Source organism: Narcine bancroftii, chromosome 3 (assembly GCF_036971445.1).
Source record: "Narcine bancroftii isolate sNarBan1 chromosome 3, sNarBan1.hap1, whole genome shotgun sequence".
Taxonomy (NCBI): domain Eukaryota; kingdom Metazoa; phylum Chordata; class Chondrichthyes; order Torpediniformes; family Narcinidae; genus Narcine; species Narcine bancroftii.
Genome location: NC_091471.1, coordinates 203,882,156 through 203,897,709, shown reverse-complemented (window position 1 = coordinate 203,897,709; position 15,554 = coordinate 203,882,156). Strand labels below are relative to the sequence as shown.

The 15,554-nt window shown below is 37.2% G+C and overlaps 1 protein-coding gene across 35 annotated transcripts in view; it reads left to right on the top strand.

Annotated features, from left to right (window-relative positions):
• Positions 1 to 15,554, top strand: part of slc10a7 (solute carrier family 10 member 7) — a 199,254-nt gene that overhangs the window by 9,918 nt on the left and 173,782 nt on the right. For 2 of the 35 annotated variants that reach the window (XR_011354082.1, XR_011354081.1), the window contains 2 exons: positions 11,681 to 11,780; positions 12,977 to 13,060. The exons of 26 other annotated variants lie outside the window; for them this stretch is intronic. Coding sequence is in view for 2 of the 9 variants with exons in the window: in XM_069926362.1 (XP_069782463.1) it covers positions 12,977 to 13,156 (180 nt within the window). In the remaining 7 variants the exon portion in view is untranslated. 7 more of the 35 variants (XR_011354085.1, XR_011354079.1, XM_069926362.1 and 4 more) reach the window with 6 other exon arrangements.

The following is a 15,554-nucleotide window of genomic DNA, read 5'->3' as shown; positions in this document are numbered from 1 at the left end:
TGCACATAACGAGTCAATTAGGTATGATTAAAACAATGGTTTTCAAACTTTTTCTTTCCACCCACATACAACCTTAATCAATCCCTTACTAATCACAGAGCACTGATGGCATAGGGATTACTTATAGTGGTATGTGAGTGGAAAGAAAAAGGTTGAGAACCATTGCTTTATCTATCACAATCTTTTGCAAGTTTATAGTGTTAGATTAATTTTATTTGTACTTTTTGACTTTCAGTTTGAGATGGTTTATAATAAGATACTATCAGTAGAAACAAGGGTATTTTAGTCCATTTTCTGCCACTTGTGTACCTATTAAATCTTGTTTCTCTGCACATCAAAATATTTCCTCTTTTTCTAACACGTGGGAAATACGTGCATGTGTGCTTTTTAAATATTCAATATGTGGAATAATTCTCACAAGTGAGGCTAACATTAATTCTTTTTACCCCTTGTGAAGGTAGTGATAATCTATATTGTGATGGTGGGTAGGCAGTTCTAGAATTTGGACTCAATGCCATGGAAGGAACAATGATAAATATTCCATCAATATGTGTCTGGTGGGCTTCTATTGGTGATTGGATTCCCATACACCTGCTGTCCTTGACCTCTTCTTTGGCATTGATTAGAGGTTGGAAGCTGGTTTTGGAATAAGCTAGGCAAGTAACTACATTTTGCAGATGGTGGCGATGATGGGTATTTAAGGTGGAGGATAAGGAGCTGATTGAATGGCCAGTTTTGTCTGAAATAGTTTTGAGCTTCGTGAATGTAGTTGCTACACTTATCCAAGCAAGTGGAGTGTACTCTATTTCATTTCTGGTACATGCATTGTGGATGATACCAACAGGCGACCCATTTACTTTGGAGTGGTCTTCTACCCACAGTATTTGCTTGGCTGGTCAATTGAGTTTCAGTGTGGGAGTGAAATTCAGGATGTTGATGAGCATTGAGAATTAGTAGTTTCGCTTTTGTTGAGGATGTTCATTACTCAACTGCTGTATAGTTTAAACGCTGCTTGCCATTGAGCAACCCATGCTTGAATGTGGCCGGGGTCTTGCCTGACACAGGTATGGGCTGCATAATTTTCTGATGAATTGTGAATAAAATTGAAGGTTGTTAAATCATCAGTAAATCTCCCCACTTCTGTCCTTTCGTAATTTCTCTCACTTTAATGGGCATATCATAATTGGGAATTTTACTTGTTGGGATATACAGATATTACTGCTTTGGAATTATTTGGCTGGATGGATAGCTAATTCTGCAACATGTCTTCATGCTGCAACGAAAATGTCTGATTCTATAGCCTTTACTTTATCCACTGCTTTTGGCATTGAATTGATTGAAGAAGTGTGCGTTGAGAAGATCTGGAGACAAAATCAGTATTTTCTTCATCAATGAAAATGGAAAACAACTTTTTTCAGGTTGTGTAAACTGAGTGAACACCAAAACAAGGATGTAAGAAGTGAGGTTAATTTTTACTTTGTCTTCTTTGTAATTTTGATTTGTCATTTTCGGTAGATCTGTTTGTGCTTCAGCTTGTCAGGAATCAAACTTTTCTTAATAGTTGATTTCAAATTTTTGACCATATATGCAGTCAATTACAAATACAAAAATAAATCCAGTATTTACTCCATGATGGTTGTACCCCAACCTCCACCCACCCAAGAAAAGACCCTAAAGAAAGATATGGAAGGAAAACAAGAAAAAGAAAAGGAAAGTGGATTGCTGGAAAGTGCTGCACTCTCCACAGATCATAAATTCATATTCTGTTTAATTTTCTTTGGAGAAGAGCAACACAGTTCAAGGGATAGGAAGAATACAACTAAATATTGACACCTGAAAATTGTAAATATGGACACCAAACTTTTAAATATGTTGTACTTATTTCTAAAGTTATAGATAATTTTTTCAAGGAGAATACAACTATGTATTTCTGCATTCCAACTTCCATGCAACTGCTATACCATTGTCAACATAATTTTAACAAATTCTTTTTGATATTTAGATAGTTTCAGTTTAGGTTTTATCCCTGAATTATTACAGAATAAAAATAAATCTGGGTTTGTGGAAATTTAACTCCTGTAATCTGCTCTAAGAAATTTCCTAGATCGACCCAAAAAGATCTCACTTTGGAACATTACCAGGTTGAATGTAAAACAAGTTCCTACCTGTCAGAGATCAAACTTGACACTAGTTACAAAAGGCGTTTGAACAATTACTATTGAACATTGCTATATTGAGTTTTAAATAACAATTATTCAATGTGCTTCAGCAATTTTATCTTCAAGCCTGCACTTGATCTAAAATACAAATGGAATGAATGATTCTGTGGATAAAATCTTTCAGATTTTACTTCACATGAAATACTGTAGGGGATAAAGAATTTGTATTGATCACAATATAAACATTATTATACACTTTCACTGGATGTTATGATTTTGCATCCTAATTTGGTATGGGCAGTGGAAAAATTGCTTAAATCAATTTGGTCAGCAGGGCAAATGTTAAGCAAAATGTATAAACATTAAAAATATTTGCTAAATGATTGAGGATTTCATTAAAAAGTCATATAACCCAAGCAAAGATATAATTTCCCGTGAGTTCTTTATTAATTTTTTTTAAATTTAAATTTTTTATTTTTCACACTATGACCATATTAACCAAAATACACACAAAAATTTCCCTCTTGAATATACAGTGCCATTTTCTCCCCTTTTTCCCTCCCTCCCTTCCCTCCCCCCTTCCCACCCCCTTCCCAACATATACAATACAATAAACCCATTAAACAATGTCATCACACAATGAAAATAAAGAAGAAAGTTGTGTCTTCTACTTTTACACACTGGGTCAGTTCATTTTGTCGTCTTCTCATTCTGTCATTTTAGGGGGTGGAGGTCCGCAGTAGGCCCTCTCTGTTGTGTTCCATGTATGGTTCCCAAATTATTATTGATGCAAAATCAACTAATCCCTTTCATAATAGATAACCTTTCCTTTAGAGAATGGGAGAGAAAAGGGATTAAAAGAATAGAAAATTGTTTTTTGGGGAAATAATTTATTATCTTTTGAACAAATGAAGTACAGATATGGAATAACTCATGGTACAATGTTTGCATACCACCAACTGAAAACGTACTTTTTTTCTAAAATTTTTTATTTTTCACACCATAAATCACAATAGCCATGATATACACTTTTTCTTTTCCACACATTTACAGTGACTTTTTCTCCCCCCCCCCCCCCCTCCTCCCAAGCCACCCCCCCCCCCCTCTCATCCATTTTAGGTATACAATCTAGGTTGCATTAATTCAGTCAGACAATGTTGTCATTCAACAAAAATACACCAGAAATTCTACTGAGTCCATTCTTTTCTTTTCTTCTCCTTCCATCAACTTAGGTAAAGTTTGTTCCCGGTAGGTTTTCGCTATTGTATTTAATGTAAGGCTCCCATACTTGTTCGAATATTTCAATATTATTTCTTAAACTATATGTTATTTTTTCTAATGGAATACATTTATTCATTTCTATATACCATTGTTGTATTTTCAAATTATCTTCCAATTTCCAGGTTGACATAATACATTTTTTTGCTACGGCTAGGGCTATCTTGACAAATCTTTTTTGTGCATCTTCCAAGTCAATTCCAAATTCTTTATTTTTTATGTTACTTAGGAGAAAGATCTCTGGATTCTTTGGTATATTGTTTTCTGTTATTTTATTTAATATCTGATTGAGATCATCCCAAAATTTTTCTACTCTCTCACATGTCCAGATTGCATGAATTGTTGTTCCCCTTTCTTTTTTACATCGAAAACATCTATCAGATACTGTTGGGTCCCATTTATTTAACTTTTGCGGTGTAATGTATAGTCTGTGTAACCAGTTATATTGTATCATACGCAGCCTCGTATTTATTGTATTTCTCATCGTTCCAGAACATAATTTCTCCCATGTTTCCTTTTTTATCTTTATATTTAAATCTTGTTCCCATTTTTGTTTAGTTTTACCATTTGTTTCCTCCTTCTCTTGCAGTTTGATATACATATTTGTTATAAATCTTTTGATTAACATTGTATCTGTAATCACATATTCAAGGTTACTTCCCTCTGGTAAACTCAAATTGCTTCCTAATTTATCTTTCAAGTAGGATCTCAGTTGGTAATATGCCAGCGCTGTATCTCCAGTTATATTGTACTTATCTCTCATTTGTTCAAAGGATAAGAATCTACTTCCTGAAAAACAATTTTCTATTCTTTTAATCCCTTTTTTTTCCCATTTTCTAAAGGAAAGGTTGTCTATTGTAAAAGGGAGTAGCTTATTTTGCGTCAATATTAGTTTTGGTATTTGATAATTTATTTTATTTCTTTCTACATGAATCTTCTTCCATATATTGAGGAGATGGTGTAATACTGGAGAAGTTCTATGTTGTACCAATTTTTCGTCCCATTTATATAATATGTGTTCAGGTATCTTTTCCCCTATTTTATCTAATTCTAGTCTCGTCCAGTCTGGTTTTTCCCTTGTTTGATAAAAATCTGATAGGTACCTTAATTGTGCGGCTCTATAATAATTTTTGAAGTTTGGCAATTGTAAGCCTCCTTGTTTATACCATTCTGTTAATTTATCTAGTGCTATCCTCGGTTTCCCCCCTCTCCATAAAAATCTCCTTATTATTTTCTTTAACTCTTTGAAGAATTTTTCTGTCAGTTGTATTGGCAATGCCTGAAATAAGTGTAGTATCCTTGGAAAAATGTTCATTTTAATACAGTTTATCCTTCCTATCAGTGTTAGTGGTAGCTCTTTCCAATGCTCTAAATCGAACTGAAAACGTACTTGAATGACAAATTGGGAAGCAGGCTGAGGTTACCAGAAGGAAGAAGTTTTGAATATGTGATTACAGACACAATGATAATTAAAAGATTTATAACAAATATGAATATCAAGCTGAAAGAGAATGATGAAATAAGCTGTAAACCCAAACAAAAGTGGAAACAAGATCTAAATATAAAGATAAAAAATGAAATATGGGAAAAGCTATGCCCCGGAACTATGAGAAATACAATAAACATGAGGTTATGCATGATACAATATAATTGGTTACACAGGCTATATATCACGTCCAAAAAGTTAAATAAATGGGACCCAACAGTATCAGACAGATGTTTTCGCTGTAAGAAGGGAACGGGAACAACAGTACATGCAATTTGGGCATGTGAGAAAGTGGAAAAGTTTTGGGAAGATCTAAACCAGGTATTAAATAAAATCACAAAGAACAACATACCAAAAAATCCAGAGATCTTTCTTATAAGTAATACAAGAACTAAAGAATTAGGCCTCAAACTGGATGAAGCACAAAAAGATTTATTATGATAGCCTTAGCTGTAGCAAAAAACATGTGTAATGTCAACCTGGAAATCAGAAGAGAGCCTGAGAGTACAGCAATGGTACATAGAAATGAATAAATGTAATCCATTGGAAAAAATAACATATAATTTAAAAAATAAAGTCACATTATTCGAATAAATTTGAGTTCTTTATTAATTGAGGGACTGAACTGCAGTGAAGTCCAAAACCTCCTAATGCCAAGTTGAAAAGGCTGGAAAAAATTGAAGGAAAGGATAGATCCCAGTAGAAGAAAGAATAGGTCTGATTATAGACCAAAATAGTAGTCTGAATGTGGAGATAGAAGACATCTGTCATGTCTTGACTTGGACAGGGTGATAATATGAGCATTGATATTGAGGTGGAAGAATGTGAAATGTTGGGGATAATGGGTGTAATAAAAGAGATAACAGTGTAGGGTACAGAGTCTTTAGAAGTAGATCAATGTCCAAGATAAAAAGTATTACAGATTTTTTAAAAAGAAGAATGGGATGAATTTACATCTCAGTGAATACAGTAAAACCCCTGGTGTCTGCCACCTATGGGATTGATAGATGCCAGGTAAGAGTTTTCTGGCTGCTTGAGACTCACTCTTACAATGCCTAGCTAATACGTCTGCATTGAGAATACACAATTGAAAAGACAAAAATACTACACCGTACATTTTCCCCGTATCCGAAATGGTTTTGGTTAGAGTACATTTCCGATTATCCGAAAACCACTTTTACAAAATTCTCAGTTATCCATTATATGTTCGGTGGCGACATGATGTCACAAGTTGGAAAAAAAAAGTTGATTTTTTTTTAACCTGCCGTGCTCAAGTGGGACTCTGACACGCTGTTAGCACTGTTTTGAATCCAATGGAGCTTTTGTGTGTACTCAAGGTAAGAACTAAACATTATTTCATGCTTGAAAAACCTTCCCTTGTCCTATGTTGTTTTAAGCTGATGCTACTGGGCTGGGATTGGAGCTGGGTCCTCTGGCTCCTGGCATGTTCGATGAAGATGCTGGGGAGATGTTTGGGATTGGAGTGCGGACCTCAAGCTCCCGGGCAGAATTGGAAATGGTGGTGGGAGGTGTCTTGGATCAGAGCGGGTTCCTCAAGCTCCCAGGCAGGTTCAGCTTCAACAGTGGAAAGATGTTGGGGATCCAAAAGGGTAACTCGGGCTCCCGGGTATGTTCGGCGATGGTAGTGGGGAGACGTCAGGGATCTGAACGGGGACCTTGGGTGCCTGGGCAGGTTTGGTGATGCCATTTCAGAACTATGGAATTGGAGTGGGGACCTCGGGCTCAGGGCTGGTTCGGTGACAGCGATGGGGAGGTGTTGGGGATCCGAGCAGTGACCTCAGGGCCTGGGCAGGTTCGGCGATGGGGGTGGGGAGTTGTTGGGATTAGAGATGGCTGATGCAAGTATTTTCCTGCTTAAACTGGATTTCTTAAAGGCATTTCTCAGATATCCAGAAAACGCAGTTAATTGATACACGTCCAATCCCGAGCGTTACAGGTTATCGGAAACGTACTGTATTGGGTTTTTTGGTTATTGGAACAATGGCTTTAAGCAGCTCAGTACCATCAGCAAAATACTTGTATCAGTGGTTAAACAACAAAAAAAAACAACAGCAGGGTTTTTGAGCACGAAATAATGTTTAATACATACCAAAAGACAACTTAATCTCTGCTTTTCACTGACATCCAGAGTGCTATCTGCAGACCTTTTTGCCATTTGCAACTATAATTTTGTACAGTACACGAGAGCTCTGTTATCAAAATTGCCCCACATGGGCAAGTTGGGTGATAATTTTTTTTCAACATGATGTCATGTCGACACCACAAATAAAGTTCGGTGTTTGGATCTTTTTAGTATTCAGAACATCAATAAGTTTCCCTTTATCTGTACTGAACAAACTTCATTTGCATGAATATTATAAACCTTAAAGCATTTTATTTTATTTTCAGTCATGTCTTTTGAAAACCTTTAACCGTTGCTGGATTTGCAGGTTCCTCCTCTTCCACAGAGCTGCCTGAAAGACGAACAATAACATAATTAACCCCCTCCAAGTTTACTGACAAAAGCCTTACTAATATACTTAATAATATACTAAGAAAGATAAACACTTACTAAGCAAGGATAAGAAGACCCTTAAAGAGACAGTCACCCCAATGACTAGCGACATCAACCAGTTCTTCATCCTGGGCCATGCAATTTTATTCAAACACAACTTTATTCAAGCAGCTGCTGTGAGTAAAGCATGACCAAGGCACTCCACTGGCTGAATATTTGCTCCCATCTTCCAAGGTTTGTGAGTTACTTCAGAGAACTTTTACAATTTTAAACTTGCATTTCTAGTTTTATTCATTCAATCTATTTATTTTCCTAGCACTTTTTTGGCTGGTTGCTTGAAATCTGGATGAGGGGTTTTACTGTATAATGTTCTAGTGCTCTTTTGCTAGAGGACTGGAAAACATCATTTAAAAGTTGGAGGGGTGGGGGTGGGAGTACAAATGTACTGACTCCATGCCAATCTGCCTAACATCAGGGTGACGTGGTTAGAACAATGCTATTACAGCACTGGTGACCCGGGTTCGAATCTGGTGCTGTCTGTAAGGAGTTTGTGCGTTTTTCCCATTACTGCATGGATTTCCTCTTGGTGCTGCTTGCTTCCTCCCACCCTCCAAACACCTACAGGATTTGTAGGTTAATTGGTGTCTTTGGGTAGTATGGTCTTGTGTGGTAGAATGTTACCATGCTGTATTTCTAAAGTAACAAAAATGTGCATGATTTGTTGGAAAATTTCTAGATGTGTAAATTAGCATGTACAGAACATGTAATTGAAGACTGTCATCATGGATTTGATATGGGTAAATTATGTCCAATTAATTAAGGTGGTAACAAGGGAAGGAGATTTAATAATTATAGCACATTAAGTGTGACATATACTCTGCCCAATTATTCTGTTGATTTGCAAACTACAGATATGCATAACTGTGAGGCCAGCTCAAAGCTCCATCAGAAAGCTTCATAGCAATGTTGAATCACGCCAAAAGATTTGAAGTACCACCAAAAGAATGGGACTGCATTGTTTTGTCTTAAATGCTTAACAATAACAACCAAAGTTGATGCTGCTCCAGGCCATGTAACCTTGCATTTGCAGCTCTATAGAGAGTTTTTGATTTGTTTACACACTTGCAGCATGTGATTTCTTAACTGATCACTGCTTGTAAATATCAATATATGTGCAATATTTTGTTTATTTTGGACTATGTATGAGATGCACAGGAAGAGGCAACAGTGGTATTCATAATTATTATTTGTGGGAAGTCTGCTCTTTTGTATCACAGATGTTGTATGAACTAAATGTACATTGATTTTATCAAGGCATTTGGGAATCATACATGATAAATTAATCAAAAGTTTTTAAAAACAACACTCCCTCACCTCCATGGTATCTTAAGAAAATAGAATAATTCAGGGAAATTGACAATGAAAGAGGACAATAACAGATGAATTAAACACTAGTGTTGCATCAGTCATCATTTGTAGAGATAACATCCCAGAAATGGGAAAGAAAATGAGGAAGGTTACAATCGGTAGGGCAGTGGAGATGTGCAAACTGTTGGAACTGTGGCTGAGAGCTTAGGATCTTAAATGGACTAATGAGATAGCTGATGCATTGGTTTTATTTTTTTGCAAAATTATCTGCATTCGGGGAAGTTTCCTATTAAATTGCGCTGCCACCTGAATGACCACCTGCCTCTGCAGGCGCATTCTTGGATGGGTGGGTACAAAATAGGAAATTCATTCCAGTGCATTTGGAAAGGAGAGCAGGCAAGGGATGGCACATGAAGTGCATATAAAGTACCTCTAAAGGTCACTGAGCAGGAACAGCAGAGACTCTGGAATGTGGTAACAGCAGTCTGATGATGAGTCCTGTGATTTTTAAAGAATTGGGCGAATTGAAACTTTAAATATCTGATGGGAGGAGGACATATCTGGGTGATTGGTCCCCAATGTGATGCATCATGTAGATGGACATGGCATAGCTTAATGCTGATGCTTTCTGCCAAGGAGGTGACTGTTTTGAGGTTGGTTAATATCAGATGGAGTTGGAGAATTTAAACCCATGCATTTGAATGTTCGGAGAGCTCCTGGATCCTCTGCTGAGGTGACGGCCTGTGTAACAAGTAAAGGGAACTGACTAAAGAAGGGTCTGAGTCTTTCATTCCTTAGGAGAATAAACTGCTAATTTGGATCTTGCCCCAGAATCTGGACCAAGGATTGACCCCAATCCTCCACACAACATTTGGCCCATATGCCTCTGAGGCTTGCAATTATTCCTGTCTCTACCATTTCCTCTGGCAGAATGTTCCCAGTACCTGCCACTTTTATGTGAGAAAGGTGCTTCTCACTCCCTTTTAAATGTTTCTCACTCACACCTTAAATCTATGCCAATCTTGACTGTGCCATATAGTTTTTTTCACTACACTGGGTCAAAGGCTATTTACATATTTATGCATCACATCATTTTATATACCTTGATTAGGACTTCTCAGCCTTCTACGTTCTGGGAAGAAAAGTCCCAGCTTCTTGTAACTCAACCCTACCAATCCAGCTTAATGAGATGTTTCCTATAGCTGGGTGAGAATAACCACTCACAGTGCTCAGAATGTGGACTCATCAATGTCTTGTTCAATTGTAACATTGGCAATTCATTCCACTATTCACCACTCGGTGCTTTTAAAACAAAGCCCACTTCTGACATATCCCCTAAAATTTCTTCCACTCACCTTCAACAGATGTCCATTGCTGCCCTGGGAAAAAGGAGGTGACTTTCGACTTGATCTGTACCTTTCACAATGTTGCTCTGTTGCTCCAAGGAGAAAGGCCCGAGCTCATTCACCCTTTCCTCATAAGTCATGTAAGGATATCCTTTCAGGTCTCTTCCCAGAGCTCAGAGCATTTTTTTCAAGTCACAATGTGGATTCTATCTTTCAAGAAGAACAGTGGAGGTTAACTATGTGGCAACTCAACAAAAATAAATACAGGGTGCAGCTTCAATCAAAATGCATGGGCTTTTTGGTCTTGCAATAAACTTTGCAAAACTATTTGGTTGTTTAGTAAAAAATGCTAAAACAGTCAATGTATCATGTCTTTGTGGGTTTTCACCAGGGGTTCCAGTTTCCTCCCACTGTTCAAAAATGTGCCGGGGGTATAGATTAATGGGGTGTAAACTGGGTAGCATGGACTCCTGGGCTGAAATGACCTGTTACGGTGCTGTATGTCTAAACTTTAAAAAAAAAATTAAAAATAGTATGTTGGCCTTTGTTGCAAAAGGATTTGTAAATAAGTGTCATACCTGTGACAGGGACCTCCCAGTGACCAACCATTTCAGTTCTGCATCTTGCTTCCATTCCCATATCTCTCCATGGCCTCATGTACTATCCCACCAACACCAGCCATAAATTGGAGGAACAACACCTGATTTTCTGTCTGGGCATTCTCCAGCCAGATGGCATCGACTTCTCTGGTTTCTGCTAACCTACTCTCTATTCTCATTCCCTTCCCTTCCCCTGTCTTTTTTTTCCCTCAGCTTTCCACCTTATGCCCTCTTTATTCACTTAGCCATCCCTCCTCCCCTGCTGGCTGCTGTGCCTTCACTCCCTTCACTACATTGCCTCCTGCCTTTGCTGCCATGCTCCTTTTTGTTTGAATTGCTGCCGACATTTTTCCATACTTTTATGAAGGGCTCAAGCCCAAAACATCAGTTATGTATCTTTATCTTTGCTATAAAAGGACACTGCTTGACCTGGTGAGTTTCTCCAGTGTTGTTTTTACTTCATCCACAGTGTTTGTGTTTTACTTCTTACTTGTGATGTTTCTTTCTCCAATTCTATGGAGCTCTGGTATAACCATATGTAGGATATTGTTTGCACATCTGACCTCCCTATTGAGAAAAACATGCTCTCGATAGAGAGACTGTAGTAAAGTTCACTAGATTGATTCTTGGAATAATGTTGTTGTATAGGGAGATATTAACCAAACCAGGCCTATATGCTCTTGAGCTGAGAAGAGTAAGGGATTTGACAGTGTAGATGGTGGCTATTTCTCATGTTGGGTTGTTTAGCAGCCCTCGAAGAATCAAACTTGAGAGTTAACTATTCAAGACATAAATGAGAAAAAAATGATTTTAATGTAGGGAAGTGAACACTTGGGAGTTCTCTATTCAAGGGATTTGGAGGCTAATCTGCTTTGTACATTTTTTTTTAAAGTGATAGATTTTTAGACATGAGACTATTGTATTTACAGGATTAATGCAGGAAGATGCTGAGGTAAAACATGGCCTTGCTAAATGGCAGACACGATTGACCTACTGCTGCTTTTACTTGGGTTCATAACTCACACAAAGGTGAGTGATAGTCTGAAGAGGATAATTATTTTCAGCCTTAGGAAATCACAGCAGTATAATGTCCTAAGATCAACCATATCCATCTTCCTCTTCAATTATCTTCCTTTCATTAAAAGATGAAAAGTAGAAATGTTCACCAATGATTGCACCATTGTTCAAAGCCAATGGGACTTATTCTGAATAAGTGGCAATCCAGACACCATTCAGGCATACACTGAAAAATGGCAGTTAACACTAACACCACATGTTTAACTCAAAAATATCTTCAACAAGAGAAAATCTTGCACTTGACATTTAGTGTTACTGAATTCCCCAAAATCAACATGATAGGTTTCTGGAAGTGGCTCTGCTCCTGACGTACCAAAAGCCATTCCACCATCTACAATGCACATATTGGGTGTGCAATATAGAATAATCTTCATTTGCATGGATGAGTACCATTCCAACAATACTTGAGATTAACACTGTACAGAATAAAATGGTTCAATTGAATGGCACTCAATCTACCACCTTATACATTCTCTCCCTCCACCAACAGCACACCACCATGATAATTGGTGGTGTGCTGTGGTGGATCTTCAAAAAGTGTTCCAACAGCAATTTCCAAACTAGAGAGTTCCATCAGCAAGCAATGGGAGCACCATGAGCTCCAAATACAGTTTCAAATCTCACATTGTTATGACATAGAAATGCATTCCCTTTCTTTGATTGTTCCTGGATCTATTTTCTGGAATTCCCTTCTTGATAGCAGAGCACATGGTGGTTCACAGTGGCAACTCAACATCAGAAAAAAAGACGGCAATAAATGTTGGCCTTGCCAAAAATACCTTTAATTAGAATATACATTTATGTCTTTTCTCTGGTAATTAAATGAGTCCATTAAAAAATTCAGTTACAATGAGAATATGATAACAGTGAAAGCTTTCAGCTGGTTTCTTCTGACCCATTAATAAAATTTGATCAGAAATGGGTTACTTGTGGTATAAATGGAAAATAACAAGGGGAAGAAATGGTAGCCCTTATGAATTATTATAGAGACATTTAGCATAACAAGCAAGGAAAGACAGGAATATATAAATTATACAAAATCTTTAGCCTTTGGAGAACACAAAGATCAACTATATTTCATTTTCTACTCTTTCAACAAAGGGAAAGAGTAATTTAAGTATTTACCATAATTTTAACTATTTTTTCAGACCACTCAGTATAATTTCCATGATGTGGAAAGTATTATGACTTGGTTTCGAAACTTTAGTGCCCAGGACTGCAGAAGGTTGCAGAAAGGAGCAGACCTAGCCAAGTCCATTATGGCCACTAACCTCAGTTTTTGGAAGCATCTATGTGAGGTGCTGTCAAGAGGGCTGCCAACATCATAAAGGACCTCCAGTTCCTTGGTCACAGTATATTTGCACCCTTCAAGCAGAAGGTACAGAAACCTGAAATCCAGCACCTCCAGATTCAAGAACAGCTATCAGGCTCATGAATCTCCCTGCAATACTCTGACCCTAACCACAAATGATCTCAGAGCCACCAAAGACATCACTGTGAATGTTTGTTTATATTTTGACATTTATTATCTCTTTTTCTGGCTTGCATTTGTGCTAACTTAAATTTTTACGATTGTACTTGGTACATTATTGTGTATCTTTTGCAGCAAGTAAGAATTTCAGTGTATCTGTACATTTATGTATATGACAATAAATAAATTGAACATGCAGGAGAATTTAACAGAGGGGTGTAACAGAATATTTAGGAATATTTTTGGGAGATAAATTGGGAAAAGTAGAGTAGGTTACATACATACACACACTTTGTAGCAGATCTTATTTGAAATACTGAAGAATTTATATCAACAGTGACTTTGCAGAAATTGTGAATTATAGAATGAATAGACTATTGTCTTTAAAGCATCTGCAAGAGCCATACTGTCTCTTGATACCTTTTTTTGCAAAGCTTTTGAAGAGTGCACAGAAAGGTCACTAAAGGGTTCTTGTTTACCTAAAAACAACAGATGAATCAGAAGACTGACTTCTATTGTTTGCTGGAGAAGGTCAGGTGTTTTTTTGCAAGCAGTCGGTCTGTGTGTGTGAGAGAGAGAGAAAAGGAGTGAAACAAGTTCTCTCAGTCAGTGTGTGAGACACTGAAAGCTGTAACAAGCAGTGAAGCTTGCTAAAACAAGCTCTAGAGTGGCAGATGGCTGAAAGTACCAGCTGTCTAGTGTTTCTCTTGGAATAAGGGAAACAGAAAGGAACTCTGTGGTAACTTGAAAGAAAGGGGTTATTATCTGGAGAACCCTGATGAGTCAAGTTTCATCAGCAAGACATCGAGGTGACTAATGGTGGTACCTCAGTTGTGGAAATCCTGGAACCACACACCTCTCTCTGCAAATCTACAAGAACCTTCCTGTGCGGTAACCATTTACCTTTCGAGCACCAAAACCTGATGAACTTTATACATGTTAAATTCTGTGCACAGTATAAGAATTGCCTTCAACCAGAGAACTTGAAAGAATGAGAAACACACACATTACATATACATGCACTTAGAATTAGAAGGGGGTTAAGTTGGGTTCAGTAAGTTAAAAATAGAGATAAGTTAAAGTTTGATTCTGTTTTCATGTTTAAAGATAATTAAAAACAACTTTTGTTTAAGTGACCATTTGTCATGGTGAATATCTATTGCTACTGGGTTTTGGGATCCTTTGGCTCATAACAGGAGAAAGATAACAATCTCACAATGAAGCTTATTGATAAAATATCATTTGTAAAGATGCTGTGGACTCATTGGTTTGGAATATACAGTACTTTAGCAATGAGCTGCAAGCACTTGCTACTGACCTACAAAACAAAATCACTTGCCTTATGTGAATCTCCCCAGGTCAGCTTGCTGAAAGGTATCAGGTTCAAATTCAGCAGTATAGCCTTTCTTGCAATGAAGCCATCTTAATGAATGGTGGGGAAAAGTAGGTGTAATTAGTGAAGATAAAGAGAAAACTGGCTTATCTACAAGCTGTGAAAACTCGGGTGTAGTCCAAAACTACCACAAATTAACCAGATAAGTAAAGAAGATCTAAAATTGCCAACTCATTTAAAGGTATTTGCACAATAAAACATATTGAAATCCCTGTTATTCAGAATTCAAGTAACTGACCAAAAATAATAATCAAGGAATAAATAAATAAATAAAATGTGTGAGAATAAGAATTTAAGTCAAAGTTTAAAAGTGTAAAAGTAAATGTTTTCTGAAGCAACACACAAATCCTTAGTCAGGATGTGAGCAAACATTTACCCAGTGCAGCGCCCTGGTCGTGCCCCACAAGCAGCAGCTGTTTGAATAAAGTTGTGTTTGAATAAAATGGCATCATCCAGGATGAAGGGCCAGCAAATTCTGCTCGCTGTTGGGGTGACTCTCCCAAAGTGTCACCCTATCCCTGCTAGGAAGAGTCTTTAATAGTATATTATTAAGTATATTTGACTTTAACTGTAAGCTAGAGGGAGGTTAATTATGATGGTGGAACAGTTAGCATAGTGGTTAGCTCAACACTGTTACAGTGCCAGTGATTGGGATTTAAATTTAATTTATGAAAGTTATGGGAATTACCTGCTTAAAGTGAACCTTACATAATTAACTACTGACTTCTTTCAAATTACATTTTGCACTGTCTTTTGTCTTTTAAACTGTTTATTCTTAATACTGATGTATTGGGCATATAGGAGTGAGTCTCAAGCAACTGGAAAATTTGCATATCTGGCATCTATCGCTCCCTGTAGGTGC